The sequence below is a fragment of the Littorina saxatilis genome, linkage group LG11, assembly GCF_037325665.1.
Source record: "Littorina saxatilis isolate snail1 linkage group LG11, US_GU_Lsax_2.0, whole genome shotgun sequence".
NCBI classification, from domain to species: domain Eukaryota; kingdom Metazoa; phylum Mollusca; class Gastropoda; order Littorinimorpha; family Littorinidae; genus Littorina; species Littorina saxatilis.
Window position 1 is genome coordinate 20,072,522 of NC_090255.1, and position 27,912 is coordinate 20,100,433.

The 27,912-nt window shown below is 43.6% G+C and overlaps 1 protein-coding gene and 1 pseudogene across 2 annotated transcripts in view; both read left to right on the top strand.

The window, feature by feature from the left end:
• The window catches only part of LOC138979964 (insulin receptor substrate 1-B-like), an 84,668-nt gene that overhangs the window by 36,113 nt on the left and 20,643 nt on the right, over positions 1-27,912 (top strand). Inside the window, exons 2-10 of one of the 2 annotated variants that reach the window (XM_070352727.1) lie at positions 8,143-8,452; positions 16,372-16,511; positions 18,211-18,353; positions 19,752-19,856; positions 20,546-20,668; positions 21,314-21,424; positions 22,166-22,242; positions 22,891-23,013; positions 23,737-23,880. In XM_070352727.1, the coding sequence (XP_070208828.1) occupies positions 8,143-8,452; positions 16,372-16,511; positions 18,211-18,353; positions 19,752-19,856; positions 20,546-20,668; positions 21,314-21,424; positions 22,166-22,242; positions 22,891-23,013; positions 23,737-23,880 (1,276 nt within the window). The remainder of the gene's footprint in view (positions 1-8,142; positions 8,453-16,371; positions 16,512-18,210; positions 18,354-19,751; positions 19,857-20,545; positions 20,669-21,313; positions 21,425-22,165; positions 22,243-22,890; positions 23,014-23,736; positions 23,881-27,912) is intronic. The other variant, XM_070352728.1, reaches the window with a different exon arrangement.
• On the top strand, positions 25,110-25,228 carry LOC138980930 (5S ribosomal RNA; annotated as a pseudogene).

Sequence of the window (27,912 nt, forward strand, 5' to 3'; positions counted from 1 at the left end):
TGTCTCAATTATTGATTACTTTGTCTTGTGAGGGCCAGCTGGCATCCGCTAAAAGGATGAGGACAGAAACAGAATAATTACTGTCTTACGGTGATCATTTTTTAAATACTGATCCTTTAGATACGTAAACGCGCAGGCCGCATTTTTATTTCAATTTGTTGTGTTCTAGAATTCTTTTTTTTTGTGTGTGTATGTTGTTCATTATGTGAAGCATTTGCATCAACCGTTTTATTTTTTTGTGGGTCCAAGTTTTGTTACGTACTGGGTTTGTTTTTTTTATAAAAATTGTTTTTATATATATGTGGGGGGGGGGGGGGGGTATATAATTACTCTCTTAGAGTGATGATTTTATTTGTGATACCGCAACTTATATTCATGCGTAGGCCGCAGTTTTGTTTACAACTTGTTGTTAATTTATTTTCATATGTGAAGCATTTTGGTATCAACTAATTAACTAGAAGCTTTCTTTTTTGGTGATTATTTCCTGTTATTTGTGTACATGTTGGGGTGAGGGAGGATATAATAATGTGCCTGACACTGATTCTTTCAACAGATTACTGCTATTTTTTGGATAGGCGTAGGCCACAGTCTTGTTTACTTTTTTAAATTTGTTGTTGGTTTTATATGTGAAGCATTTGTATGATTATTATTTTTGTTTAGCTTTGGGGTTTATTTTACTTATAATTATATGTCATATGTTAAACGTTAATAGCGACGAATTAATTAGTTTTTTTCTCCGTGCTTCGCATTATTATAAATTCCTATTGTCTGCCTGTCAGTCTCTCTCTCTCTCTCTCTCTCTCTCTCTCTCTCTCTCTCTCTCTCTCTCTCTCTCTCTCTCTCACTCTCTCTCTCTCTCTCGCTCTCTGTGTCTCTCGCGCGCTCTCTCTCTCTCTCTCTCGCTCTCTCTCTCTCTCTCTCTCTCTCTCTCTCTCTCTCTCTCTCTCTCTCTCTCTCTCTCTCTCTCTCTCTCTCTCTCTCTCTCTCTCTCTCTCTCTCTCTCTCTACGGACCTAATGCTATCTTTCCTGTAATAAAGTTCAATGTTTCAATGTTTCTCTCTCTCTCTCTCTCTCTCTCTCTCTCTCTCTCTCTCTCTCTCTCTCTCTCTCTCTCTCTTTATGACCGACACACATACGTCAAATTCGTAGTCTGCGCGATCAGTAAATGTGCACTTCTCACCCTGCCTCAGGGCATAGTCATTCACAATCAAAACGATCAAAAGAAATAAAGATGAAAATAAACAAGCAAGAGAGATCGGGTTGTTGATGCTTTTTCATGTCCCTTCAACTTAGCCCCCCCAAAAAAGGTGTGGTTACGGTAACATAGCCAAAAAAAATAGGTGTGGTTACGGTAACATAGCCAAAAAAATAGGTGTGGTTACGGTAACATAGCCAAAAAAAATAGGTGTGGTTACGGTAACATAGCCAAAAAAATAGGTGTGGTTACGGTAACATAGCCCAAAAAATAGGTGTGGTTAAGGTAACATAGCCCAAAAAATAGGTGTGGTTAAGGTAACATAGCCCAAAAAATAGGTGTGGTTAAGGTAACATAGCCAAAAAAAATAGGTGTGGTTACGGTAACATAGCCAAAAAATAGGTGTGGTTACGGTAACATAGCCAAAAAATAGGTGTGGTTACGGTAACATAGCCAAAAAAATAGGTGTGGTTACGGTAACATAGCCAAAAAAAATAGGTGTGGTTACGGTAACATAGCCACACAAAAAATAGGTGTGGTTACGGTAACATAGCAACAAAAAAAATAGGTGTGGTTACGGTAACATAGCCAAAAAAAATAGGGTAGGAAGGTAGGCAATCACTTTTTTTTTTTTAACTTTTTTTTCTAATGTGTACAAATTAAACCTACTTGACAGGGAAATAAGTGTGCGACACGGGCGCTTTCGCTTTCATTGCGTTTTTTGCACTCGTTTTTGTTTTTGTTTTTGTTTTTGTTTTTTTGACAAATGTAATAAAAAGTTATAGGATCGGCCCCTAAAAATAGGGTAGGTCGGGTTACCGTAACCACACCTATTTTTTTTTTAGGCCTTATTTGGCTATTTGGGCCCGATGCAATTGTGTTTCTTTGCTGAGTTTTCATGGGGGACTCCGTGTGAAGAACTCGAAATAAAGGAGAAGAAACAAGTACAAGAAAGAGGTTCAGAGAGAAAGATAGTAATTCAGGATAATAAAAGACAACGAGAGGAATCGGTGAAAAAAAGAAAGAAACAAATAAAGACAAAATAACTACGCACGCACGCACACACACGGGCACGCACGCACGCAGGCAGGCACGCGCACGCACGCACACACACGCGAAAAGAACAAGGAGAACAAGAACAACGGGAAACAAGATACAGTAGCGAGAAAAATAAAATACAAACAGTAAGACTAAGAGGTATTGAAAGAACAAACAAATGAAAAAAACGTTCGGGGATTTCATACCCAGGAACTCTCATGTCAAATTTCATAAAGATCGGTCCAGTAGTTTAGTCTGAATCGCTCTACACACACACACACACACACACACACACACACACACACACACACACACGCGCACAGACAGACAGACACACATACACCACGACCCTCGTTTCGATTCCCCCTCGATGTTAAAATATTTAGTCAAAACTTGACTAAATATAACAAAAAGATACAGGTGGTTTTCCTGTCACGCGTGTGTAGATCTGTTTACAACGACACAACCTAGTCATCACGATCATCAAAGGGCATATCTCATTTCATGAAGGGTTGAGGAAAAACAAGCTTTTAAAAAAAGGCTCTAGTCAAGGCAGTCAGGCAATTCTATACTCTAACCGTCTAAGACAGAACAATTATACTAGTTTATCATGTGACTTCTGCTTCCCCATACCTTTCCACATGTTATTGAAGTGGCATACATGTATATCTGGGAATAGAATGCTCTGCTGCAAAACTGCATAACTATGACTGTGAGTTATGCAATTATGTTATAATCGTTACGTATAGTGTTAGGGCCAAGTTATACCTACGCAGAGTCGGCGGCACAGATTATTGATGCCGCGGTAGGAATTATGACGAGTACTTGGCCTGTTTTCTTTTCATGCAGCGTGTAGCGGGCTGTAATAATATGCAGTGCGTCGTCTAGAAAAACAACACGAATCACTCATAATAGTGTCCTATCAGCAATTACAGATACGTGAGATGTCCGCAACTTGCACTGAGAAAAATATATATTATTTGTTTCATAATGCGTGTGAATCAAGGGGGCCCGGGGTTGTTTACTGCACAAAACCTGCGTCACAAGTTGCAGTTTGCGACGTGGCCAAAAAACAAATTTCTCTCTGCACTGATAAAAGCTATTTAGGTCAGCTTTGTTTTCAAAACGGCTGTCTGCTGACGAACGGCGAAGTTGTTTTTCCAATGAGCGATTTCGCCGATACACAAATAGGACAGTCGAAAGTGACCGTAGTGAACTGAAGACGCAGTGGGTTGTTTTTATTCGCATAACCAGGCAGGGTTTGTTTTGTTTTGTTTTTTTGAAACTGCGACGGTTAATTTGGAGGAGATGCACACTGCGTTAAAAGTGTTCGTGATCCACACTGGCATGATACTGAGTTACATTGGACATTGAATATTCATAATTAACATACTACTACTACTACTACTACTACTACTACTACTACTACTACTACTACTACTACTACTGCTGCTGCTGTCACTACTACTACTGTCACAACAACTGCTGCTACTAATAATAATGGAAGAGGGATTAGGGTGTTTTGTAAGCCGATATTTTCTCTAGAGCAAGAAATACGACATCCCACACAGACACACACATACACACTTACATACACACACACAAACGCACGTACACACACACACTTACACACAAACACACACACTTACACACAAACACACACACACACAAACACACTTACATACACACACACACACACACACACACAACGGCCTCTTAAGCACAGCAACCAGTAAAGCTATGGTGTAACAAGGTCTCAATAGCTTCTGGTTTGATACGAACAACTTGGAGATGTAATCAGAACCGGTAAGACTAATAGGTTGGCTCATTTATTTTCCGATATCTTCGTAATACAAAAACGGCAAAAGACCAAACATCTCCATCCAGTTAACACAAAAACGGAAAGAAAGGCACTGGAAAGATTGACAGACACCCAGTTTGTTGTTGTTGTTGTTGTTGTCATTGTTGTTGTTGTTGTTGTTGTTGTTGTAGTCCTTTAAACCAGGGTCACGTGTCTGTTCTAACAGCCATGCGATCTTTAGAAGAAGAAAAAAAACCAAGATAAATACATACAAGTTATATATGTAAAAAAAATAATATAAAACAAGAAATTCCTACGAGGTAGGAAAAACACCCCCGTCAAAGGGAAATAACCTTCTCAGTTGGTGGCAGTGACTGAGTGAGAATGGTTATTTCCCTTTGACCACGAAGATGTCCCTCTATAAGTCCTTGTATAATTTTAATCCACCAATAACTCCCTAACCGTGTGTTTGACTGGTCCCAATTTTTGTGTTTGTGTTCGCATATAGATCTCAGGAATGTATAGAACCTGTTCACCAAGTTTGGTGACGATCGGTCCGTTCATTCTTGAGATCTATATGCGAACACAAACAAACAAACAAACAAACAAACACATCGAGCGAAACCTATACACACCCCTATACCGGGGGTGTAAAAAACACGCTCACTTAGATATGAATTATGACGACATCCTATAGTGATAATTTGAATCAAACCTGTTCAGCTTCATCAATGATCATTCAACTAATTGCCCTTACCACGTGTCTTGTAACCCGCGTGACTGATGTCATGTAACTGTAATAAATCTCACGCACTCCGTACTAATCATTATGAAAAATGGAACAAATGTTAATACGATCAGGCGTAAGTTGCAGCGCTATTTTCTTCTATTTATATGTATGTAGATTCATGTGTTGAACCGGAGGAGAAGGGGAGTTAGAAGCGGTTTGTGTGGGTGCAAGGTACGTAGTGGTAAAAATAAAATGTTGAGGCACTTTCTCCGTTGTAACTGGTTTTATTTTGATTGAAACAGAGGCGAGCCTAGTGCAAACCAGCGCTTAATTCAAGTTATGAAACAGACCTTTTTTTATTTTTTTTTTTACATTTAGTCAAGTTTTGACTAAATGTTTTAACATAGAGGGGGAATCGAAACGAGGGTCGTGGTGTATGTGCGTGTGTCTGTGTGTGTGTGTGTGTGTCTGTGTGTGTGTGTGTGTGTGTCTGTGTGTGTGTGTGTGTGTGTGTGTGTGTAGAGCGATTCAGACTAAACTACTGGACCGATCTTTATGAAATTTGACATGAGAGTTCCTGGGTATGATATCCCCGGACGTTTTTTTCATTTTTTTGATAAATGTCTTTGATGACGTCATATCCGGTTTTTCGTGAAAGTTGAGGCGGCACTGTCACGCCCTTATTTTTCAACCAAATTGGTTGAAATTTTGGGAAAGCAATCTTCGACGAAGCCCGGGGTTTGGTATTGCATTTCAGCTTGGTGGCTTAAAAACTAATGAGTGAGTTTGGTCATTAAAAATCGGAAACTTCTAATTAAAATTATTTTTTTATTAAACGATCCAAAAACAATTTCATCTTATTCTTCGTCATTTTCTGATTCCAAAAACATATACATATGTTATATTTGGATTAAAAACAAGCTCTGAAAATTAAAAATATAAAAATTATGATCAAAATTAAATTTCCGAAATCGTTTTAAAAACTATTTCATCTTATTCCTTGTCGGTTCCTGATTCCAAAAACATATAGATATATGTTTGGATTAAAAACACGCTCAGAAAGTTAAAACGAAGAGAGGTACAGTAAAGCACAGCGCAATCGCTACCGCGCCAAACAGGCTCGTCACTTTCACTGCCTTTTGCACTAGCGGCGGACTACGTTCAGTTTCATTCTGTGAGTTCCACGGCTTGACTAAATGTAGTAATTTCGCCTAACGCGACTTGTTTTTTTTTTACAGTGAGGCTGACCTGTAGTCTTTACGAGGCGACGCACCTTTTGATTTGTGTCTGGGCCACAGTCTATGGGGACATGTGCACTTTTACTTGCACTTGTCGGCCGTACTGCTGCGGGCAATAACACATTAAAACCTAACGAACGGCGCAGTACTGTAGGCCTACCGTCTTCCCCCCACGCACACTACGCGAAAAACAACATGCCGCGCATTTTGTTTGGCTTGATTCCCGATAGAAGGGGATTTGATGACATTTGGACAATTGTTGTGCCCCTTTTTTCTCGGAAGTATAGAAGTAGATCTGTGTGTGTGGGGCGGGGATATAGCTCAGTTGGTAGCGCGCTGGATTTGTATTCAGTTGGCCGCTGTCAGCGTGAGTTCGATCCCAGGTTCGGCGGAAATTTATTTCACAGAGTCAACTTTGTGTGCAGACTCTCTTCGGTGTCCGAACCTCCCCCCGTGTACACTACATTGGGTGTGCACGTTAAAGATCCCACGATTGACAAAAGGGTCTTTCCTGGCAAAATTGCTTAGGCACAGTTAATAATTGTCTACCTATACCCGTGTGACTTGGAATAATAGGCCGTGAAAGGTAAATATGCGCCGAAATGGCTGCAATCTACTGGCCGTATAAAATTTCATCTCACACGGCATCACTGCAGAGCGCCTAGAACTGTACCCACGGAATATGCGCGATATAAGACTCATTGATTGATTGATTGATTGTGTGTGTGTGTGTGTGTGTCTATCTTTGTTGCCCCCATCTCTCTCTCTCTCTCTCTCTCTCTCTCTCTCTCTCTCTCTCTCTCTCTCTCTCTCTCACGCGCACACACACGCACGCACGCACACACACAGGCGCGCACACACGCACCCACACACGCACACACACACACACACACACACACACACATGTGTGCATAGATTTATACAGGCCTTATTAATTTTAGGTTCATCCGCCATCAGCTCTTCATCTAAAGACTTACTCTGCAAAACATTTTGTTCTGAACAGTTCATGCAACAGCTGTGTCATTTTCAAAAAGGGAGGGGGGGGGGGGGGTTATCAATCGTCCCTTCAACCTATGTGGCTGTCTTGAAAGCTTATGCATGTCTCTTCACACACTTTACTTCACATCTTGGTAAACATCTTGGTCTCTCAGTCTTTGTATTGTTACAAACCTTGTGAGGGAGGGGGGAGGGGGGGGGGGGGTATCCTGGATTGAGTGGTTACGTAAAATGCATAACAGTTTCACTTTGAAGTCTAACGACCGTTATTATCCCAGACCCTGGTGATCCACTCGTATTTTTTTGGTGTGCGTGAGAAAATGTGTCTGGTCCAGACACTGACGATGGTGACATTTTGAGCCGAATTTGGTATGGTCGTCGTGCTGTGGCACAATGCCTGACTTCTTTCCACAGTTGAGAAAGTCTGTCCATTCGGCTATTATTGTGCAAAAAACAAGGAATTTTTAGTGACCCCAAATCTGTACAGGCTATTTATTCATTCCGACATATGCAATAAGTGATTTGAATAAATCCATTTATTTGAGATACGTTCGCTCTCTCATCATTTTTTTCTTTTGTTCTTTCCCTCTATGTTACATTTCGGTTCAGACTCGAGATTGAAGTGCTCTCCGAATGTTCTGAATGTGTAGGTCGTGTGGGTTATTCTTCAGAATCAGATTTAACGGATTGTGAGACAATTGCTGTATTATATCAACCTGTGTGTGTCACTGTGTGTGTGTGTGTGTGTGTGGGGGGGGGGGGGGTGTCGTTGGGAGTGGAGTAGTTGACATACATGCGTGTGCCTTCTGTAGACATCGACATTTCAGATTCCCATATTAGGCTGACCTACAGATTGATGGATGCATTGATTGGTTTAGTTCTTCATTTATTTGTTCGTTCAGTTCTTCATTCGTTCATTCTTTCATTCATTCATTCATTCATTCATTTGTTGATTGTTTGGTTGGTTTATTGATTGATTGATGATTCATTGATTCCTTCATCTATCCGTTCGTCCAACTATTCATTCATTCATTCATTCATTCATCCATCCATTCATTTTTCGATTGTTTTGTTGGTTTATTAATTAATTTTGTAAATCCTTGCTTCACTGTCAGACTGATATCCACCGATTTCTGCTTGCAGACGATGAAGAAGAAGTTCTTCGTGCTTCGTTCCACGAGCAGCAGCGGCCCTGCACGCCTGGAGTACTATGACTCGGACAAGAAATTCAACGCAGGCCACCTCCCCAAGCGCTCCATCCATCTGCACGCCTGCTTCAACATCAACAAGAAGTCGGACAGCCGCCACAAGAACGCCATCGCCCTGTATACCAAGGAGGAGTGTTTCTCCGTCGTCTGTGACGATGAGAAGGACCAGGAGAGCTGGCTGGCCCTCATGTTGGAGTACCAGAACGAGTACATCCGGGACGGGGAGCACTACAAGGAGCATTATGGTGAGTGAGAGGGAGGGGGGGGGGTTAAGAGAGAGAGAGGGAGAGGGGGGGAGTACCAGAACGAGTACATCCGGGACGGCGAGCACTACAAGCAGCATTATGGTGAGTCAGAGAGGGAGGGAGGGGGAGAGAGAGAGAGGGAGTACCAGAACGAGTACATCCGGGACGGCGAGCACTACAAGGAGCATTATGGTGAGCCAGAGAGGGAGGGGGAAAGAGAGAGAGAGAGAGACTCAGAAAGAGAGAGAGGGAGTACCAGAACGAGTACATCCGTGACGGGAGCACTAAAGGGAGCATTATGGTGAGTCAGATGGGGAGGGAGTGCCAAGTGGAGTGCATTTGTGGAGGGGGGGGTTCTTCATTGTGTGTGTGTGTGTGTGCGTGTGCGCGCGCATGAGAGAGGGAAAGAGAGAAACAGAGAGAGAGAGAGAGAGAGAGAGGGAAAGACAGAGAGAGAGAGTAAAGGCAGATATAAAGGAACTGGTTCGTGCTGGGTGTTCGTGTTGACTGTTGTAGTCAATACCATGCTGCAGTGCCGTGCTGGAGTTCAAAAGTGAGGTCCTCAAAGATAAGGATGTTTGCTGTTTCGACGTGTGATGGATGATTTGTTGTGGTGACCAACTTTTTAATTGTGTCTCTCGCCCTTTCTCTGTCTATCTGTCTCTGTCTCTCTATCTCTATCTCACAGACGCACACATGCACGCACGCACGCACGCACGCACGCACATACATACATACACACACACATACACACACACTCTCACACACACACACACATACATACACAGATACACACGCGCGCGCACGCATGCACACAAACTCTATCTCTCTCTCCCCCTCCCTCTCCCTCCCTCCCTCCCTCCACACTTTGTTTACCTGCAAAGGAGAGCATCTTTTAAAGCAACGGTTATGAAAATGACCCCTCCCCACTCCTCCCTCTCCCTTCCTTACATCAACAGCGGGAAAGGAGTGAAAGGCCCACCCGTTTTGATCCCAGCAAACAAAGAAACGCTCACCCGGTTTTAACACGTTTTGTCCCATCCCTTTTCGCTTCAAAACAGATCCAGTTTCAGGTGTTAAAAAATTATTACCTCATTTATTATAACTTTTCTGTTGTGTATATTGTCCGATCCTTGACCTTCCACTTTAACGACTGTTTTCTGGGTCAAATTGTACACAGTTTCAGGCGTTACAAAAAAGATTTCCCTTATTTATTTTTATGTTTTGGTTGTGTATCTTGTTCTTGTCCTTCCCCTCTAAAGAGTCATTTAGACTGTCTCAATTCTAGGCCAAATATATCTAGTGAATGTTAATTGTCCCATCATGTGTATTTAATTACACGTCCCATAAACTGACCTTTCTTGTGGTTTTGATTCTAGATAATTCAGATATGGAAAAGTTTTGGTCGTGATGTCGCATAAACAATTTTCATTTCTGAGAGAGGATGGAGAAAAAACATCTCATAACAACAAGTCGTAATTGCCCTGAAGCCTTGCTCAATTGCTAAGTAGTTCACTGAGTACTGTGCCTATGTGAGTTGAAAACTTGGTATGGTTACCTTCCCTGTACTTTGACTGTCTCAAAGAATGTGTCAATTATGTCACATCTTCGTATTAGTAGTACTACAATAAACACTTAAATAATCGTTTAAAACCTTTTAGCTTCTAATGTGTAAGTAGTCTTCATAATTTAGCAGTGACATGCACTCGACGGCAAATGAACGTTTATATTCAAGATTGCCTCAACAGTCAAATGCCCTTATATATTACACGCCAAGCACTTGTGCACCTGTGTCAGTTAGAAACTGGGTTTGTTTACCTCAGTTGTACTTTTTCCGGCTGACTTGCGGTGGCGGCGTTGACTCACCAAGTGGATTGACTTATTTTTTACATTATTTATATCACTGCTACTGCTAGTAGTAGTATAGTTTCAGAGATGTAAGAAGAACCTCTAAACCCACGATTAACAACAGTTCCCGAGGTCAGAAATAAGTTTGTTTACATGCATGTCCAAAAATGACGCTTTCACTGTTGGTAAAGGAGATACTTACCTTTCTTGGTGTTTTTACATTTAGTCAAGTTTTGACTAAATGTTTTAACATAGAGGGGGGAATCGAGACGAGGGTTGAGGTGTATGTGTGTGTGTGTGTGTGTGTGTGTGTGTGTGTGTGTGTGTGTGTGTGTGTAGAGCGATTCAGAGTATAATAAACTACTGGACCGATCTTTATGAAATTTTTCATGAGAGTTCCTGGGTATGATATCCCGAGACGTTTTTTCATTTTTTCGATAAATGTCTTTGATGACGTCATATCCGGCATTTTGTAAAAGTTGAGGCGGCACTGTCACACCCTCATTTGTCAATCAAATTGATTGAAATTTTGGCCAAGCAATCTTCGACGAAGGCCGGACTTTGGTATTGCATTTCAGCTTGGAGGCTTAAAAATTAATTAATGACTTTGGTCATTAAAAATCGGAAAATTGTAATTAAAATCATTTTTTTATAAAACGATCTAAATTTACGTTTATCGTATTCTTCATCATTTTCTGATTCCAAAAACATATAAATATGTTATATTCGTATTAAAAACAAGCTCTGAAAATTAAAAATATAACAAGAGGCGAAGCCATCAAGGCTCACGTAAGAAATCGAACAGTAACACAAACTCAATCACTCCGTCTCACACACACACACACACACACACACACACACACACACACACACACACACACACACACACACACACACACACACACACACACACACACACACACAGAAAGAGCATAGGTGAAACTGTGCAAGAAAGCGAGACACTAGATCTAGATCTGTCTGTCTGCATGTTACAAGGACACGACTGCCAACTAGTCTCGGCGCGCTCAAAATAATAATGACCGAGACTGTCAGTACTTCCTTCGCGTGACGTCTAACCCTCTTACGTCATAATGTGACGTCAATGTAATGTGACGTCTTCAAATGTTAGAGTTTCTACCACAGACATACACACGCACAGACGCACGCACGCACGCACGCACGCACGCACAGACAGACAAAGTTACGATCGCATAGGCTACACTTACGTGAGCCAAAAATTATGATTAAAATTAAATTACCAAAATCGATTTAAAAACAATTTCATCTTATTCCTTGTCCGTTCCTGATTCCAAAAACATATAGATATGATATGTTTGGATTAAAAACACGTTCAGAGCGTTAAAAAGAATAGAGATATAGAATAGCGTGCTATCCTCCTCAGCGCAACCGCTACCGCGCTTTTCTGGATTGTTAATTTCACTGCCTTTGCCACGAGCGGTGGACAGACGATGCTACGAGTGTACGCTCTTGCGGAACAAATGCAATGCGTTCAGTTTCATTCTGTGAGTTCGACTGGGCTTGACTAAATGTTGTATTTTCGCCTTACGCGACTTGTTGGCTCACGTAAGTGTAGCCTATGCGATCGTAACTTTGTCTGTCTGTGCGTGCGTGCGTGCGTGCGTGCGTGCGTCTGTGCGTGTGTATGTCTGTGGTAGAAACTCTAACATTTGAAGACGTCACATTACATTGACGTCACATTATGACGTAAGAGGGTTAGACGTCACGCGAAGGAAGTACTGACAGTCTCGGTCATTATTATTTTGAGCGCGCCGAGACTAGTTGGCAGTCGTGTCCTTGTAACATGCAGACAGACAGATCTAGATCTAGTGTCTCGCTTTCTTGCACAGTTTCACCTATGCTCTTTCTGTGTGTGTGTGTGTGTGTGTGTGTGTGTGTGTGTGTGTGTGTGTGTGTGTGTGTGTGTGCGTGCGGGTGTGTGCATGTGTGTGAGACGGAGTGATTGAGTTTGTGTTACTGTTCGATTTCTTACGTGAGCCTTGATGGCTTCGCCTCTTGTTTTTATGTTGTCTTAACAGTAATAACAAAGACATGAGTTCCTTGATTCAGAAATTAATTTGTTTACATGCGAACACTTTTATAAGTAGATGTTTTATAAGTAGATGTTCTTTATGAATAGAATCTAACGGTCACAGATAGCTGATTTTCTGAGTCATGAGATGAGTTTGTTTCCAAACAAAATTGCACTGTGGATGTTATTTCCAACAAGTAGATTAAGTGATTGAATTGATTCAAACAGATACAGCTGATCCCCGAGGTCAGAAAGGAGTTTGTTTATGTGCACAGCGTTACTTCTATGTTGACTCAATAACTGAAAACTAGCTGACTCTACCCACCTGTGATTGTGCCATTAGATCAAAGGCATTTAATAGGTCATACCCCGGGTAGAGTAGAGTAGAGTAGAGGTCGCGTGAACACAAAAGCAAGATCGCGGTCTAACCTTGGCATTCTTCAAGTTGTTTACCACCTAGATTTGTGTTTGATTTGGGACAGCTGCACTGTACTTCAGCTCGAAATAACCATCGATCTTGGGTCTAGTTCTGCCCGTGTTATGTGTGTGTGTGTGTGAGAGAGAGAGAGAGAGAGAGAGAGAGAGAGAGAGAGAGAGAGAGAGAGAGAGAGAGAGAGAAAGAGAGAGACACAGAGAGTCTGAAGTCTGAAGTCTGAAGTCTGAAGTCTGAAGTCTGAATGTTTTAATGAGTAGGCCTTGGGCCCTTTTCATGGAGATGAGCACATCTCAAGCACGGAGAGAGAGAGAGAGAGAGAGAGAGAGAGAGAGAGAGAGAGAGAGAGAGAGAGAGAGAGAATCACACACACAGTGAGAGAGAGAGACACACACACACACACTCATACACACACACAGAGTGAGAGAGAGAGACACGCACACTCATACACACACACATACATACCCACACACTAACGCACACTTGCACACACACATACACACACGCGCGCACACACACACGCACGCACGCACGCACGCACACACACACACACACACACACACACACACACACACACACACACACTAGTGTCTGTCTGATCAGAAACATCGGACTTCCACACACACACACACACACATTAGAGACATGTATCCAGATTTGCCTTCGTCAAAAGTTCGTGAGTTCCGATGCTCGCGAGTTTGTTAAAGTGGTGACGTCACATCCCGTCACGGTCACCACTTTCTAATTTCGGTCCAGATCTACGCGAAGTTCTTCGTGCGTTCGTCTGTTTTTCGAAACAGTGATGACGAGTAATGTTATATATGACGAGTCTTTTTTATCGGAATATTCCAGACATCTGAATATGCTGGGTACACAAGCAACACTGAATTTTTTTTAGATTTTTAGATTCATTCCTGTAAAATCTCCCAACTCTAAAACAAATAGGTCTAGTGGAAACAAGTGTCTTGTGCAAGAGAGATCAAGGGAGATAATTGGCAGGATATGTCGCCCGTCGACTCAAGTTCTGAGTTGTGTGTGGGTATCCGTGTTCATGCACTACGCCTCCAAAATGAACAGTTTACAGATGCACAGTCCACAGAAGCGTCGTAAAGATATTAAACTTTAACACTGCGCACATCAGACATATTTTTAACATTATGAAAAGGACTAAAAGTACTCACGAAGATTGCTGATTGAGGTTCGTCAAACATGCCTTTTTCACCACGCAGATCCCGATCTTCGGCAAGCAGTGGTGAGCGCCAAAAACCAAGCGCATGCGCATTGAGGCACAAAGTTAAAAATAGAGAGGAAATCCCCACCACCGACGAATGTTCGTCTGACGAAGGTTGAATCTGGATGTCCCTACTAACAGAAAGAGGGAGGGGGAGACAGACGGACGGACAGACAGACAGACAGACAGACAGACAAAGACAGGCATGGAAAGACAAAGAGGGAGAGGGAGGTAACTGTTGCGTAGTGGGAGAGAAAAGAGGGGTGGGGTGGGATAGAGAGAGACACATGGAGAGAGATAAAGAAACCAGAGAAACAAACAGAGAGGCACACACAGAGCCAGACAAATAATGACTGTCTGACAAACTGACCGATTAATTTGCTGATTTATTGATTGACTTGTTTGATCTGGAACAGCTACCCTGTGGCCAACCATGCAGTGCAACTAAAAATAGCCATTAGTCTCCGTTCTGCCAGGGACCTATATTTACAGGGCCGGATCTGGGGGGGGGGGTTCCTGGGGTTCCGGGAACCCCCCCCCCCCCCCCCCCCCCTGGCCATCCAATGTACCTCTCAGAGAGAAAAAAATGTGGACTTTGGACCCCTGCCTTCAGTTGGAACCCCCCCCCCCCCCCCTCAAACGAACTTGGTCCGGCCCTGATTTAGATATAGGTCTATGGTTCTGCCAATGTCGTTGTTACACGTACAGAAAGAGGGAGACAGACACAGTCAGACAGACAGAGGGAGGGAGGGAAAGAGAGAGATGCGTATGTGGAGAGAGACAGAGAAAGAGAATAGATATTGTGTGCACATGCCTGGTCTTGCAATCTGCCCTTCCTATGAGTATATAAATGTATATTATGTATAGGCCCCCCCAAAAAAAAATAGGTCTGTTTACGGTAACATAGGCCAAAAAAATAGGGTCGGTAGGTCGGGATTTTTTTATTTTTTATTTTATTTTTTTCCCCAAAACCATATTTTTACGTTATTTTTTTTTATTTTTTTTCCCCCAAATGCCAAAAAAAAAGTCTAGGGTCGCGCAAAAAAATAGGGTCGGTCGGGTTACCGTAAACAGACTATTTTTTTTTGTTGTTGCCATATCTATGTGTGTATACATGTTTTTTAAGAGAGAAATTTCTTCTTTTGCATTGTAGCCTGAAGGATTGAGTAAAAGTTAAGTCGGTTGGAAATACACATAAAATATAGTTGTATTTCTAAAGTTGTGGGGGTCATTTTGACTCATTATCAGTGCAGTAATCATTGAATTTTCAGATTTTTGTTATTTAGAAACTTGCTGCATGTAGCTGAATGGCTTCTATTGTAGCCATTATCAAGGCAGTCATTGCTGAACATTATATATATGTAAGTGAGAGTGGGATAATCTTTGTATCCATCTGCTCTCCTTCTGTGAGGGGAGTAATAAAATGTTCCATTCTGAGTAGAAAATCCCAACAAAAATTTCAGTGATTGAAGGCAAACAGGATATCCTGCTGGGTTTAATTGTCTTGGTTTTTTTTTTATCACACACACACACACACACACACACACACACACACACACCCTCACGCACACTGCTAATTTAGTCATCACAAGTCTTTGTCAATTTGTTTTTTGAAAGAGAAAATGAACATGAAAGGATATATGCATTAAGACCTAAATAATGCAGACAGCCATGCTGTCTTTATTGAGCAGATCCTTATTTGAATAGATATATCAACATATATGTAAGGAGCGCTTTTCTTTAGCTGAGTGGTAACGACACCTGCCCTCAAGATTGAATGTTCAGGGTTCGAATCCCCGCTGTGCCTGGTGGATTAAAAATGGATAATTTTCCGATCTCTCAGGTCAAATTAGGCAGTGCAGACCTGCTAGTACTATGCACTAGTGCCTTGAAAAATATCCCCCTTCATGTATATATATCTATATCTATATACGGCTTGTGTGTGTCTGTCTGTCTGTGTGTTCACGATTCACGGCCAAAGTTCTCGATGGATTTGCTTCAAATTTGGTGGGCATATTCAGGTAGACCCCGGACCATAGCGTTCTCTACTACGAAGATCGCCATGCCCCGGACACAATCATGGAAAATTTTGAACACATGCGTGCTCTCGCGCTGAACCGATTTTGGTTTTTCTGTACATCCATTCCCAGTAACTCTTCCTTATCTTCTCCAGTGTTTTGCGCGTTTATCTCCCTTCCTTCGTTCGCCGGCGCACACCCGGCAAAGCCGGGTATTCGGCTCTACTTCTTCCCGGCGAAGCCGTACCCGGCGAAGCGGGTATTCATCTAGTATATATATATATAATATATAAGACAAAGTTGTCTTATGTCTCATGTTATGTGTGTGTTGTGTTGCAGAGTTTGTATGGCAGATAATGGTCCAGCCCAAGGGTCTTGGACACATGAAGAACATCCGGGGCCAGTACCGTCTGTGTATGACGCGACAAAACATCTGCCTGGTCAAGCTCAACGCTGATCGCCCGCAGTTTATCTTTCAGGTATGTCTGTGTGTGTGTGTGGTGGGGAGGGGGGAAGGGGGGGTTGAGTGTTCAGTTGCGTGTGTGTGTGTGTGTTTTTGCATGTATTTCTGTGTGTGTGCACATTTGATTTGTATAGTTAATTATGTAGAGGTTACACGCCGAGTCTCAGTGATTATTAAAAATAATGGTCGAAGTTAGCGGATCATGAAAAATGCGAGCTTTAGCGAGCTTTTTCATGACCGTGAACTGAGACCATTATTTTTTATAATCACTGAGACGAGGTGTGTAACCTCTTTATTCCTCCTTTCTTCAGTTATTCAAAGAAAAGAGGAGGTTTTTTGCGAAAGTTTGATCGAATCCTATTCATTCAACCAGTCAACCTGCGCAGGCGATCGATTAATGCGCGGTTGTATAGTTCCGTGCAAATCATTCCATTCTGTTAACACTTCTTGTCAGTTTTCCTATTTTGGACTAAAATCAAGTACACAGATATGCTGTTATTCTGCTGTGGCGGCAAAGGCAGATATTGTGTGTTCTATATATGTTTTGGTATTGCTTAGGATAATGTTCTTTCGTCAAATGGGACTAGCAGACGAACTTTTGCACCCGTGTTCCAACGTTAAAAACTGTATGAAGTTCAGTTTTCTGGGGAAAATAGTGTATGAAACCGCTTTATGTTGTTTAAATTGATGAGATGTGTGCATTTGGTTGCGTGTGATCTGTTTATTAAATGAAATATTGTTGAAAACTGACCGTCGGATTGCAGTCTGTTGTCGAAGAAACTGAGTGAAAAGAAGGGGAACTACTCTTGTCGCTAGACAAAGTATGAGTTACTTGCCTTGCGGGAAATTGCTTGTGATGAACGTTTGAGCACGGCAAATCTAGATTCAGAAAACAACCGAACTCATGGATTTTATATGAAGATTCATGTGTTCAGGCCTGTAGTTGTTAATTTAAATGCGGTATGTTTGTATTGTTTGCTCCAGAGATGTATACTTCGTACGTTAGAGCGTTCGGAACTTTTCAGTCGCAAAAAGTAGTACCGAAACAGAACAACTTCTCAACCCATTGCACTATCGAGGATTCAGGCTGTTGCTGGGTCGTTATTTGTTTGGTTGCTGCGTCATTATCGAAAAATAACTACCCCTACAAGTTTACAGAGGTAAAGAAGCAGAGGGGGGAATAATATATATTTATACTATTACTTTGACATATTTGATTTGGTCTTGAGTATATTATTGTTTATTGGTCAATGACTACTTCGTGTTTTACATTCTCAGTATTGCAAACGCTAAGAATCATAACTGAATCTGCGACATAGAAATAATTATCCTGATGATTGTTTGTGATGGTTACTGCTGGAGAATTATTGGACTTGGAAATATTGTGATGATTATTTGCGCTGGTTACAGCTGGAGAATTTGCAAGATAGAAATATTGTGATGAATATTTGTGGTGGTTGCAGCTGGAGAATTAGCGACAGAAATATCCTGTTGATTATTTGTGACAGTTACAGTTGGAGAATTTGAAATGTGATGATTATTTGCGCTTGTTTCAGCTGGAGAATTAGCGACATAGAAATATCCTGATGATTATTTGTGCTGGTTTCAGCTGGAGAATTAGTGACATAGAAATATCCTGATGATTATTTGTGCTGGTTTCAGCTGGAGAATTAGCGACATAGAAATATCCTGATGATTATTTGTGCTGGTTTCAGCTGGAGACAGTGAGGTCGCTGGCTCACAACGAGAACTTGTTCCGCATGGAGGTGGGCAAGATCGCCCCTACAGGGGAGGGGGAGCTGTGGATGCAGTGTGACGACGCTGTCATCGCGCAGAACATCCACGAGACCATCCTCACGTCAGTACAATGCTCTTTTTTTCTTTTTTTTACTTTAGAAGTCTCCCTTTTTTTTTATCCAACCCTCAAACTGGTGCTATTATAAGCGTGAACACACACACACAAACAAAGATTTTTTTGCTAATCTCCTTTTTGTTTTATAATACACATGAACATAATTCAAAACAGTCCCAAAGTTTTCTAACAGAAAAAGAGACTGACTATTCATTGACTTCACATATAATATATATATGCATACAAACATACCCTGACAATGTTGGGGTTGAGAGGACACGGATAATTTTGGTCATATGGGCAGGGATGGCCAAATCGTCCGGCCAGTCGCCAGGGGTGAGTAAAAAATCCGCCGGGCTAGTAGAAACCGCCTGGCAACTTGCCCGGCTGGCTAATGAAAATTCTGGTCAAATGCGACCCTTTTGGTTGTACTTGTAATATCGGGTTTTTAAGCCATATAAACACTGCAGATCAACTGTGGTATGTGCCAAGCCAGCAAAATTTCTGCCGGGCTAGTGACTTTTTTGACGTTACTCACCCGACTGGCGAGTTAAAATTTTGAGATTTGGCCATCCCTGCATATGGGTGTTCAGTTCAACACCCCTCTGTACACTGCTCATTTGGGTACACTTTTCATCCATGACTATACTGGAATTGGTCAGACATGAAATGTTTACACGAATTGGTAGATTGCCGCCATTATCAAAGCGCCAGCCTGCTGAGTGATAATTCTAGTGATCCTGAGTTTGCATCATTTTATCAAAATTTCCGTGGGTATGCATGCTTGCGCTTTTGCAGGCTTATTTTACATTACAGTGTCATGATCTCATGCACTGTTGGCGTGTCTGTCTTAATACAGGGGTGTGCAAATCCACTAACCCGTGACCCGGGGGGAGTTAAAAATTGGCCGGGTTAGCTGAGGTCTTTGAGTAGCATTCCCGTGGGTTAGCTAAAAATTTCACAAACAAAACTCAAGATAGAGCTTCAAATGCCAACTCCTTACTAAAATGAATGGCCAAAATACATTTCCCCTTGTTTTTCATAATGAAAACAAAGCCCAAACCGAAGCCCTAACAGTAAGTACTGTTTCTAAGGCGCTTTTTCTGAAGTATTGATCGTGTTCGAAAATGTCGTCTGCTTCAACGATGTGAGTTACATCCCTTAGTTTAGTTTTACATTTTGACCAATGAGAAAGCGCTCCCTAATTTGTTTCGGGCCACTGAAAAACAACCATGGCGTTGTTTATAATCCAATGTTTCTGTGTGTGTTCTACTAACCCGTGGGTGAGTTGTTTATTTTTAAATTTGCACACCCCTGTAATGTCTTTATTATGATGAATGTCTGTACAGATATTCACTTCATGTAAAGTAGGTTGAGTTTAACAATAAGATTTCTGTTGTGCAGGTTTATGAAGAACATGGACTTACGCCGCGACATGAACACTACAGTCACGATGCCTCGTCAGTCGGAATTCCGCCATCGGACTTCCAGCGAAAGTTTCACGCAGGGGTAAGACTTTTGCCTTGCGTTGCTGTGATTGCACACGGTGTTCACATGGATGGGATTCTTACGGTATATGCTGGAAATCGGGCGGGGATGTAGCTCAGTCGGTAGCGCGCTGGATTTGTATCCAGTTGGCCGCTGTCAGCGTGAGTTCGTCCCCACGTTCGGCGAGAGATTTATTTCTCAGAGTCAACTTTGTGTGCAGACTCTCCTCGGTGTCCGAACACCCCCGTGTGTACACGCAAGCACAAGACCAAGTGCGCACGAAAAAGATCCTGTAATCCATGTCAGAGTTCGGTGGGTTATAGAAACACGAAAATACCCAGCATGCTTCCTCCAAAAACGGCGTATGGCTGCCTAAATGGCGGGGTAAAAAACGGTCATACACGTAAAATTCCACTCGTGCAAAAAACACGAGTGTACGTGGGAGTTTTAGCCCACGAACGCAGAAGAAGAAGAAGAAGCTGAAAATCCGGATTCGTCATGTCTGTGGTGATGTTTTTTGGTTGTTAATTATACAAATCCTTCAGCGTCTGGGGGCCCCCAGACCCCTCCTTAAAAATCTTCAGGGTTCATGACAGTTTTAGGAGAAAAAAAAAGAATTACCTCGATAATCTGCAGTGCGTCGTCTGTGCCGCTGACTCTGCGCAGATGTAATTTGCCCCTAAACAAAATGTTGGCGTGTTGTGTTACAGGTCAGGTCGAATGCGGTCGAAAGTTGACCAGCCCAGACCGATGTCCAGCTACACAGGGACAGCTCGCTCCACATCTCACCTCCAGTGTCCCGTCTCCCCCGGCACTAGTCCTTGCACACACGGGTAATGCGTTCATCCGTCTGCTTGTCTGTCTGTCTGTCTGCTTGTCCGTCTCTGTCTGTCTGTCAGTGTCCTGTCTCCCCCGGAACTAGTCCTTGCACACACGGGTAATGCCTTCTTCTGTCTGTCTGTCTGTCTGTCTGCTAGCCTGTTTGCTCGTCTGTCTGTCTGCTTGTCTGCCAGTGTTGTCCTCACACACTCTTGGTAATGTTCCTCTCTGTCTGTCTACATGTCAGTTCAGTTCAGTACAGCTCTCTCTCTCTCTCTCTCTCTCTCTCTCTCTCTCTCTCTCTCTCTCTCTCTCTCTCTCTCTCTCTCTCTCACACACACACACACACACACGTACACACACACACACACCACACACACACACACACACACACACACACACACACACACACACACACACACACACACACACACACATAAGTACCCACAAAACGCAAGCAGAGACAAAGATTGTTATTGTTTCTCTCTTCAACTACAAACTTGCAGATAATGTTCAAGTCAGAAAGTTTGTTTGCTTTAATTTTGTGTATGTTTGCTTTTTTCTCTTTTTATATGTGTCGGAAGCCTAGTAAAAGTCTTTAGCAGGCATTGTCTTTAAATTCATAACTTTATTTTCATAATTTATTTTGTGCGTTGTAGGTTTGACCAGCCGATAATGGGAGCTCATCGCCTGCGTTCGGACAGCAACGATTCGAAAGCGTCACGCAGCAGTATGCCGCCTCTAGATGATTTCATTGACATGCATTCCCTGTAAGTTTGTTTATGTGTGTGTGTGTACGTGTGTGTATGGGGGGGTGTATGTTTGTGTGTGAGCAATACAAGTGGGGTGTGTGAGTGGTTACTGGTATGTGTTGGGGATGAGTGGTGTGTTTGTGTGTGTGGAGGGAGCAGTGAGTGTATGGGTGAGCATTTGTCTGTGTGTGTGGAGGGAGCAGTGAGTGTATGGGTGAGCATTTGTCTGTGTGTGTGGAGGGAGCAGTGAGTGTATGGGTGAGCATTTGTCTCTGTGTGTGGAGGGGGGGGTTGAGCAGTGTGTGTGCAGGGGTAGGGGAGTGAACAATGTGTGTGTGAAGGGGGGGGGAGCAGTATGGGTATGAGTGAGCATTTTTTTGTTGTGTGGGGGTGGGGGGTGGAGCAGTGTATGTATGGGTGAGAATTTTTCTCTCTGTTTGTGTCGACATTGTGTGTGTGTGTAGGGAATACGGGTGTGTGTGGACGTGACTGTGTGTGAGGAATGAAATATGTGTGTTGGTGGGTGGGTGAGTAGAGATGACAGAGCGTGAGAGAGCATGCCCCCAGACTAAGGTTAGGCGCTTCGCGCCGTCGACTTTGATATTATTTACACATTTGGGGTCCTGATTTGGCCTAAATGGTCCGCTGGACCCATTAAGCAACAGTTAACTAACTAACTAACTTACACATTTTCAGCCGCTTTTACTTATTTCAATTCCCATGGCTGAATGAGTTTTGTGTCTCTCCCCTTCGCCACAGCAGCCTCGGACCAGACATCATGCCGCTGGAAGAGGAGCCCGACTTTGACGACCATCTCTCCATTCCTTCTTCTCCTGGTAACTATTTTTCTCTTCTTTGCTTGATGCAAGTCACCTCCCGTTCTCACAAGCACCTGTGCCTGCCCGTCTTTACATTGATTGGTTGGTTGTTGGTACATTGAACAAACAACCAACACAACAGACAAAGAAAGAGAGAGTAAAACTTGACTTCGGTTTTGTTTGCTTCCTCAAAAGATAGCAGGGGTAGCAAAACATAAAATTAATTTTAAAAAAAAACGATCTCCCAATCATCTTCTTATTATTTGTCTGCTGTGTATGTTCTTGATTAATTTTTAAGACTGGCAGGTTAACCCTTTCGCTGCGCTGCCTGTAGGACGTCAAATGACGTCATGCGTAACTTGCTTTAACGGTCAACAAAGAACAACAACAATACACAAGCAAACAATATGTGCGTGTGTGGTGTATTAATTTATACATCAAGGGCACATTCTTAGTTGTCAGTTCAGGTAAATACGGGTAATACTGTAAATACAAATAGTTATTGGCAGCGAAAAGGTTAAGGCGCTTGTGAATATTTTTGTATTGTATTTCATAAAAGCCTCCATTCTTGTTCTTTTTATTTTAATTTTATTGTCGTTAGCTGCCTTGAAAGATGGCATAGCAGCAGATCCTTACTGTGTTTTGCGTGTTGCGTGTTGCGTGTAGCGGACCATGATGATTACGACGGGCAAGGTCGAGGCTACATGGACATGCAGCCAGGAAGCATCACGCCCCCCACCCCCGGTAACACTGGGGGCTACATGGACATGGCACCCGGCATGCATAAAGGTGAGTGTACTCTGTGTGTGTGTGGGGGGGGGGCTGAGGGGTAGTGTGTATGTGTGCGTGCATCTGTGTATTTGTGTTGTGTTGTATCGATGCATGCGTGGGTACGTTTGTGCATGCGTGTGTTCATGTGTGTGTAATGGTGTGGTGTGTAGTGAAGTGGTGTGATGTGATGTGTGTAATGGTGTGGTGTGTAGTGAAGTGGTGTGATGTGATGTGTGTAATGGTGTGGTGTGTAGTGAAGTGGTGTGATGTGATGTGTGTAATGGTGTGGTGTGAAGTGGTGTGATGTGATGTGTGTAATGGTGTGGTGTGTAGTGAAGTGGTGTGATGTGATGTGTGTAATGGTGTGGTGTGTAGTGAAGTGGTGTGATGTGTGTAATGGTGTGGTGTGTAGTGAAGTGGTGTGATGTGATGTGTGTAATGGTGTGGTGTGTAGTGAAGTGGTGTGATGTGATGTGTGTAATGGTGTGGTGTGTAGTGAAGTGGTGTGATGTGATGTGTGTAATGGTGTGGTGTGTAGTGAAGTGGTGTGATGTGATGTGTGTAATGGTGTGGTGTGTAGTGAAGTGGTGTGATGTGATGTGTGCATAAATATGTGCGTTGAAGTGTATGTGTGTGTGTGAAAGGTAGCTTAAAATAAGCCGACTCACTGCATTTTGACAGCCCTGTACAAAGTGTACTATGACACACCAAGCCTCACTGTGGTTGGAATCTTGCTTACAGAGGAGCAGGAGTCAGCATACCTTCCCATGAACCCCCACTGGCAGTCGTCGGCCCCCATCCCCATCCACCCCCACCAGGACGTGGTGACGGGCTACATGGACATGTCCACACACAACCCCCTGCCGCCCGTCAAGGAGGGAGGGAGTGAGTGCCACGCTTTCTTTGTTTGTGATTCACCCTAGCAATCAGGAGAGTCTTAGTAATAATAATAATAATAATACGAATATTTATAACGCGCACATATCTCACCAACAGGCGACTCAAGGCGCACATACACTCGTTCACACACACGGAGACTTAAAGTCACTAGCACACACACACACCATCAAACATTAAAATATGTACAGTTATTCAGGGTGGGATGGGGTGGGCAGTGTATAATGCATGGATTATTTGGAAAAAAGGAATGTCTTGAGTGCAGATTTGAGTAGCAGACCTGGGAACCCATACGATTTCGCGGTATTTTGTAAGCCTTTTTGTCTAAAATACGATCAGTACAGTCGGTTGAAAAAAAGTACAACGAGAAAATATCCTAGACTACTTTTCTTCACAAGCGAATCCCTGTTATTCCTATCTATTTACTGAGGCACTGTTTATTTTGATGATAAAAAATAACTTTACAACTCGGCATTTGATTAATGATAACAGCTATTGTCATTACACATTGAAAGAAGCATATGTTTTAAATGTATTGTTAAACTTAATTAAATTACATATCTTACCCAACTCACATATAGCAATTAACCCTGGTTCAGTGCTGGTATCGCTGTACGCGTCCCCTTGGTAACAAGAAAGACGCCTCTAAAAAAGAGTGACCGAGACCCGTAAGGGTGTCTAGGCCAGCCCGGAAACGAGGCTGCCTTCCGTATGCGCGCGCATACTCCGCCATATGCATCATTCTAAAAACTCAGCGTCAGTGGGACTGGTCGCATTTTATGTACGCTCTGGCTGTTTCAGCCGTTGTTACTTAGTCTTTTTGACTTTGTTTCGTTCCTCTTGGTCTCTTCTTGTCATCTGGACTTCACAACTATGTTGAGGTGAGGTCGTTCCTTGTATTTTGCTTGATTTTGGCAGTTTTGTTGGCCGTATTTTGGACTTGCGATTTTCTCAGAAATGTTTTCGTGAGTCGTTTTTCCGTCATGGCTGACAATGCTAAGAAGAGGGCAGCTTCTTAATAGGTAGCTGCTGTGCCCTTTTCTCCTTAGAAAGCTTTTAGGAAGTCTAAACAATCCGGTCTATGTCCGGTTCTGTTGTAGATTCTCTTGCTAAAAATCTTTTGATGTGTTGATTGTTTTACCCGCTAAGCCGGTAGACAAGTCCGCTTCCAGTTTGTTTACTACGCTGGTGACTAGTCCGGAACCCCCATTTTGCCGGCCAACGGCCACTCCACGTTGAAAGCACCGGTTCTCGTCCTTTCATCGAAGTTAAGCAACGTCGGGCCCGGTTAGTTCTTGGATGGGTGACCGCCTGTGAACACCGGGTGCAGTGGCCACCTTTGTTTTAAGCCTACGGATTAGTCCGGGCTCGGTGTTAAACATGTTGTTATTGGGCTTGCGTCTGTAGACGTGGCCTCTTTGCTTTTGACTTTAAGTTCACAGGTTTCTGCTTTGGCAGCTGGCACTTCGTCATCAAAGGCAGGACTACGTGCTCTCCCGGCCGGGGTTGCTGTGTGTTCGTCTCTGGACAGTGGTCGTTCGTCCCCTGCTGTGACCTTATGTGGGGAGTTCACGGTCTCCGGCGTCTGTTGGTTCACCTTTTGGTGTTCCGTCTTCCTCACAAGGTATGTGGACTACATGAGTAGCTGGGTTCTCCAGCCAAAGTGTAGAGCGTTGTCTTGAGAAAGTAGCCTCTGGTCAAAGCCCAGGCGAAAGCTCTGAACCACTGGCTGATATCCACCGCTTAGTCGGGGTGTCAGTGGGTGCTAAGGGCCCTGACAAGCGAACAGATGTTCCTATGCTTCCCGCCTCGTCAGTAGACTGGGGCCAGGTTGAAAGGCATCTGCTTCCGCCCAGGGGGCAGGAAGGGGTGCGTCCACGGTGGTGGACGACATCCAGCTTACTTGCCGTTCAAGTTGTCCAAACGCCGTGACGCGGGCAGCGGAAAACGGCATTTAAGTTTTGTGGAAGTTGGTGGACCGCGAAAGGCGGGGGTCACCTTCCTGATTGCGACTGCGAGCATGAAGGAAAGGATAACGAGGATACTTCCATTTGAGGGTGCGTCCACGGGGATGGACGACACCCAGCTTACTTGCCGTTCAAGTTGTCCAGCGCAGTGACGTGGGCGGCGGAAAACGGCATTTAAGTTTTGTGAAGGTTGGTGGACCGCGAAAGGCGGGGGTCACCTTCCTGATTGCGATTGCGAGCATGAAGGAAAGGTTAACGAGGATACCTTCTTATGAGGGTGCGTCCACGGGGATGGACGACACCCAGCTTAACTTGCCGTTCAAGTTGTCCAGCGCAGTGACGTGGGCGACGGAAAATGGCATTTAAGTATTGTGGAAGTTGGTGGACCGCGAGAGGCGGGGGTCACCTTCCCGATTGCGATTGCGAGCATGAAGGAGAGGATAACGAAGATACTTCCTTATGAGGGTGCGTCCACGGGGATGGACGACACCCAGCTTAACTTGCCGTTCAGGCTGTCCAGCGCAGTGACGTGGGCGGGGGAAAACGGCATTTAAGTTTTGACTGGAGGGGTGGTTGAGAGCAAAGCTTTACTTCCTCCACCTCTATCCGGTTTGATGACTTCTGGAAGTTCGGAGGAACAGGATGTTCACTTCAGCTTCCGGGAATCGTTGTCCATTGCCCTGGGGTTGGCAAATGGCCGCGTGTAGCCGGGTTCTCCGGTGAAAGTGGTGTACGTTCGCAGGAGGTAGCAAGCTTTGTGCGGTGAAGTTTGAAACCGTGTCTGTTCTTCCGCTTTCTGGCGCACGTTCAGCAGCGGCTAAGAGCCCTAGGCAACGTAAGCTTTCGCCCTGGAGGCAGGAAGTTGGTGGGCTGGGTGATTCTTGGGGTTGACCATGCGAGTCTCTCTGGGGGTCACTTTCCTACCTTTGATACCGAGCAGGGGGGCAGGAAGCGAGCAGTAGGGCTGATTCTTTGTTGGAGATTTAAGTCTAGCATGGAGTCAGCTTCTGGATTGCACGGAGGTGCATGAAGGCTGTTCAGATTAAGGTGCTCCTGTTTTTCTGTAAAGCACTGTTTTTAGGTTCTGTTTCAAGTTAGCAGGTGCAGTGGCGCTAGCGGCTGAAATGGTTCAAGGTACAACGGGATCGTCCGGTGTGTTTCTTTGCAACCGGTTGGTCCTGATGTTTTCTTATCCACGGCCTGTTGCGCTTTCGCTTTTGCGGCTGTGGCTTCTGGGTACAGGACGGGATATCCTTCTACCGTTAACACTGTGGTGTTGGTAGTCGGCACTTTTCAGCTTTTGGCTTCTGGTTCCGTTTTCTGCGGTTCCTTTGCCTTTTTACAGGCTGTTTTCACTTTCTCTTCCAGTCTTCCAGCTGGCGTGAGTCAGGTGGATGGAGATCTGGTCATGGTGTTATGACGTTTGAAACTTTTCAAACTTTTCCGATTGTTGGCAAGTTTCTGCCTTATCAGGATTGGTGTCTGGTTCTCATCATTTCGATGTTCGTTATGATGCTTGAACAAGAGGAGGAAATGGGGAGGCTCATACTTCAGCTGTGTCGCGGTTCGCGGCATTTTGTAGTTGGTTTGAGCTTTCTGTGGAGAATCTTCGAGTGTTAAGTTCTTAGATCCTCTGGCGGGGTCATCTTGTTCTTGCGGGAGTTTTCGCAAGCGAGTCTTCTTTGTCACCACTACCTTTGTGGGCAACGCACGACTTTTTACCTGTGGTGGTGGTGGTGCTTCAGCTTGTTTCTTACGCTCAAGTAGCGTGTCACTCGCGGAGCGCTTTCTGTAGGCTTCGGTTAACTCCAAGCTTAAGGACTTAGGTTCTCTTGTTTTTCGTTCTATGGAACCGCCCTCGGGTTTGGCGATGGTGATAGCAAGGAGAAACTGTCTGTTAGATCAAGGTCTCCTAGCTCTGGTAGATTGCGGCATCTTTTCTTTATGATTGGCTCTTTTGAACAAAACTTGCTTTTAGCTCTCGCTTGGGCGGTTACGTTTAACAGGTTATCTTTGTGGGCCGACAGGACTCAAATACAAAGATTTTACTTTG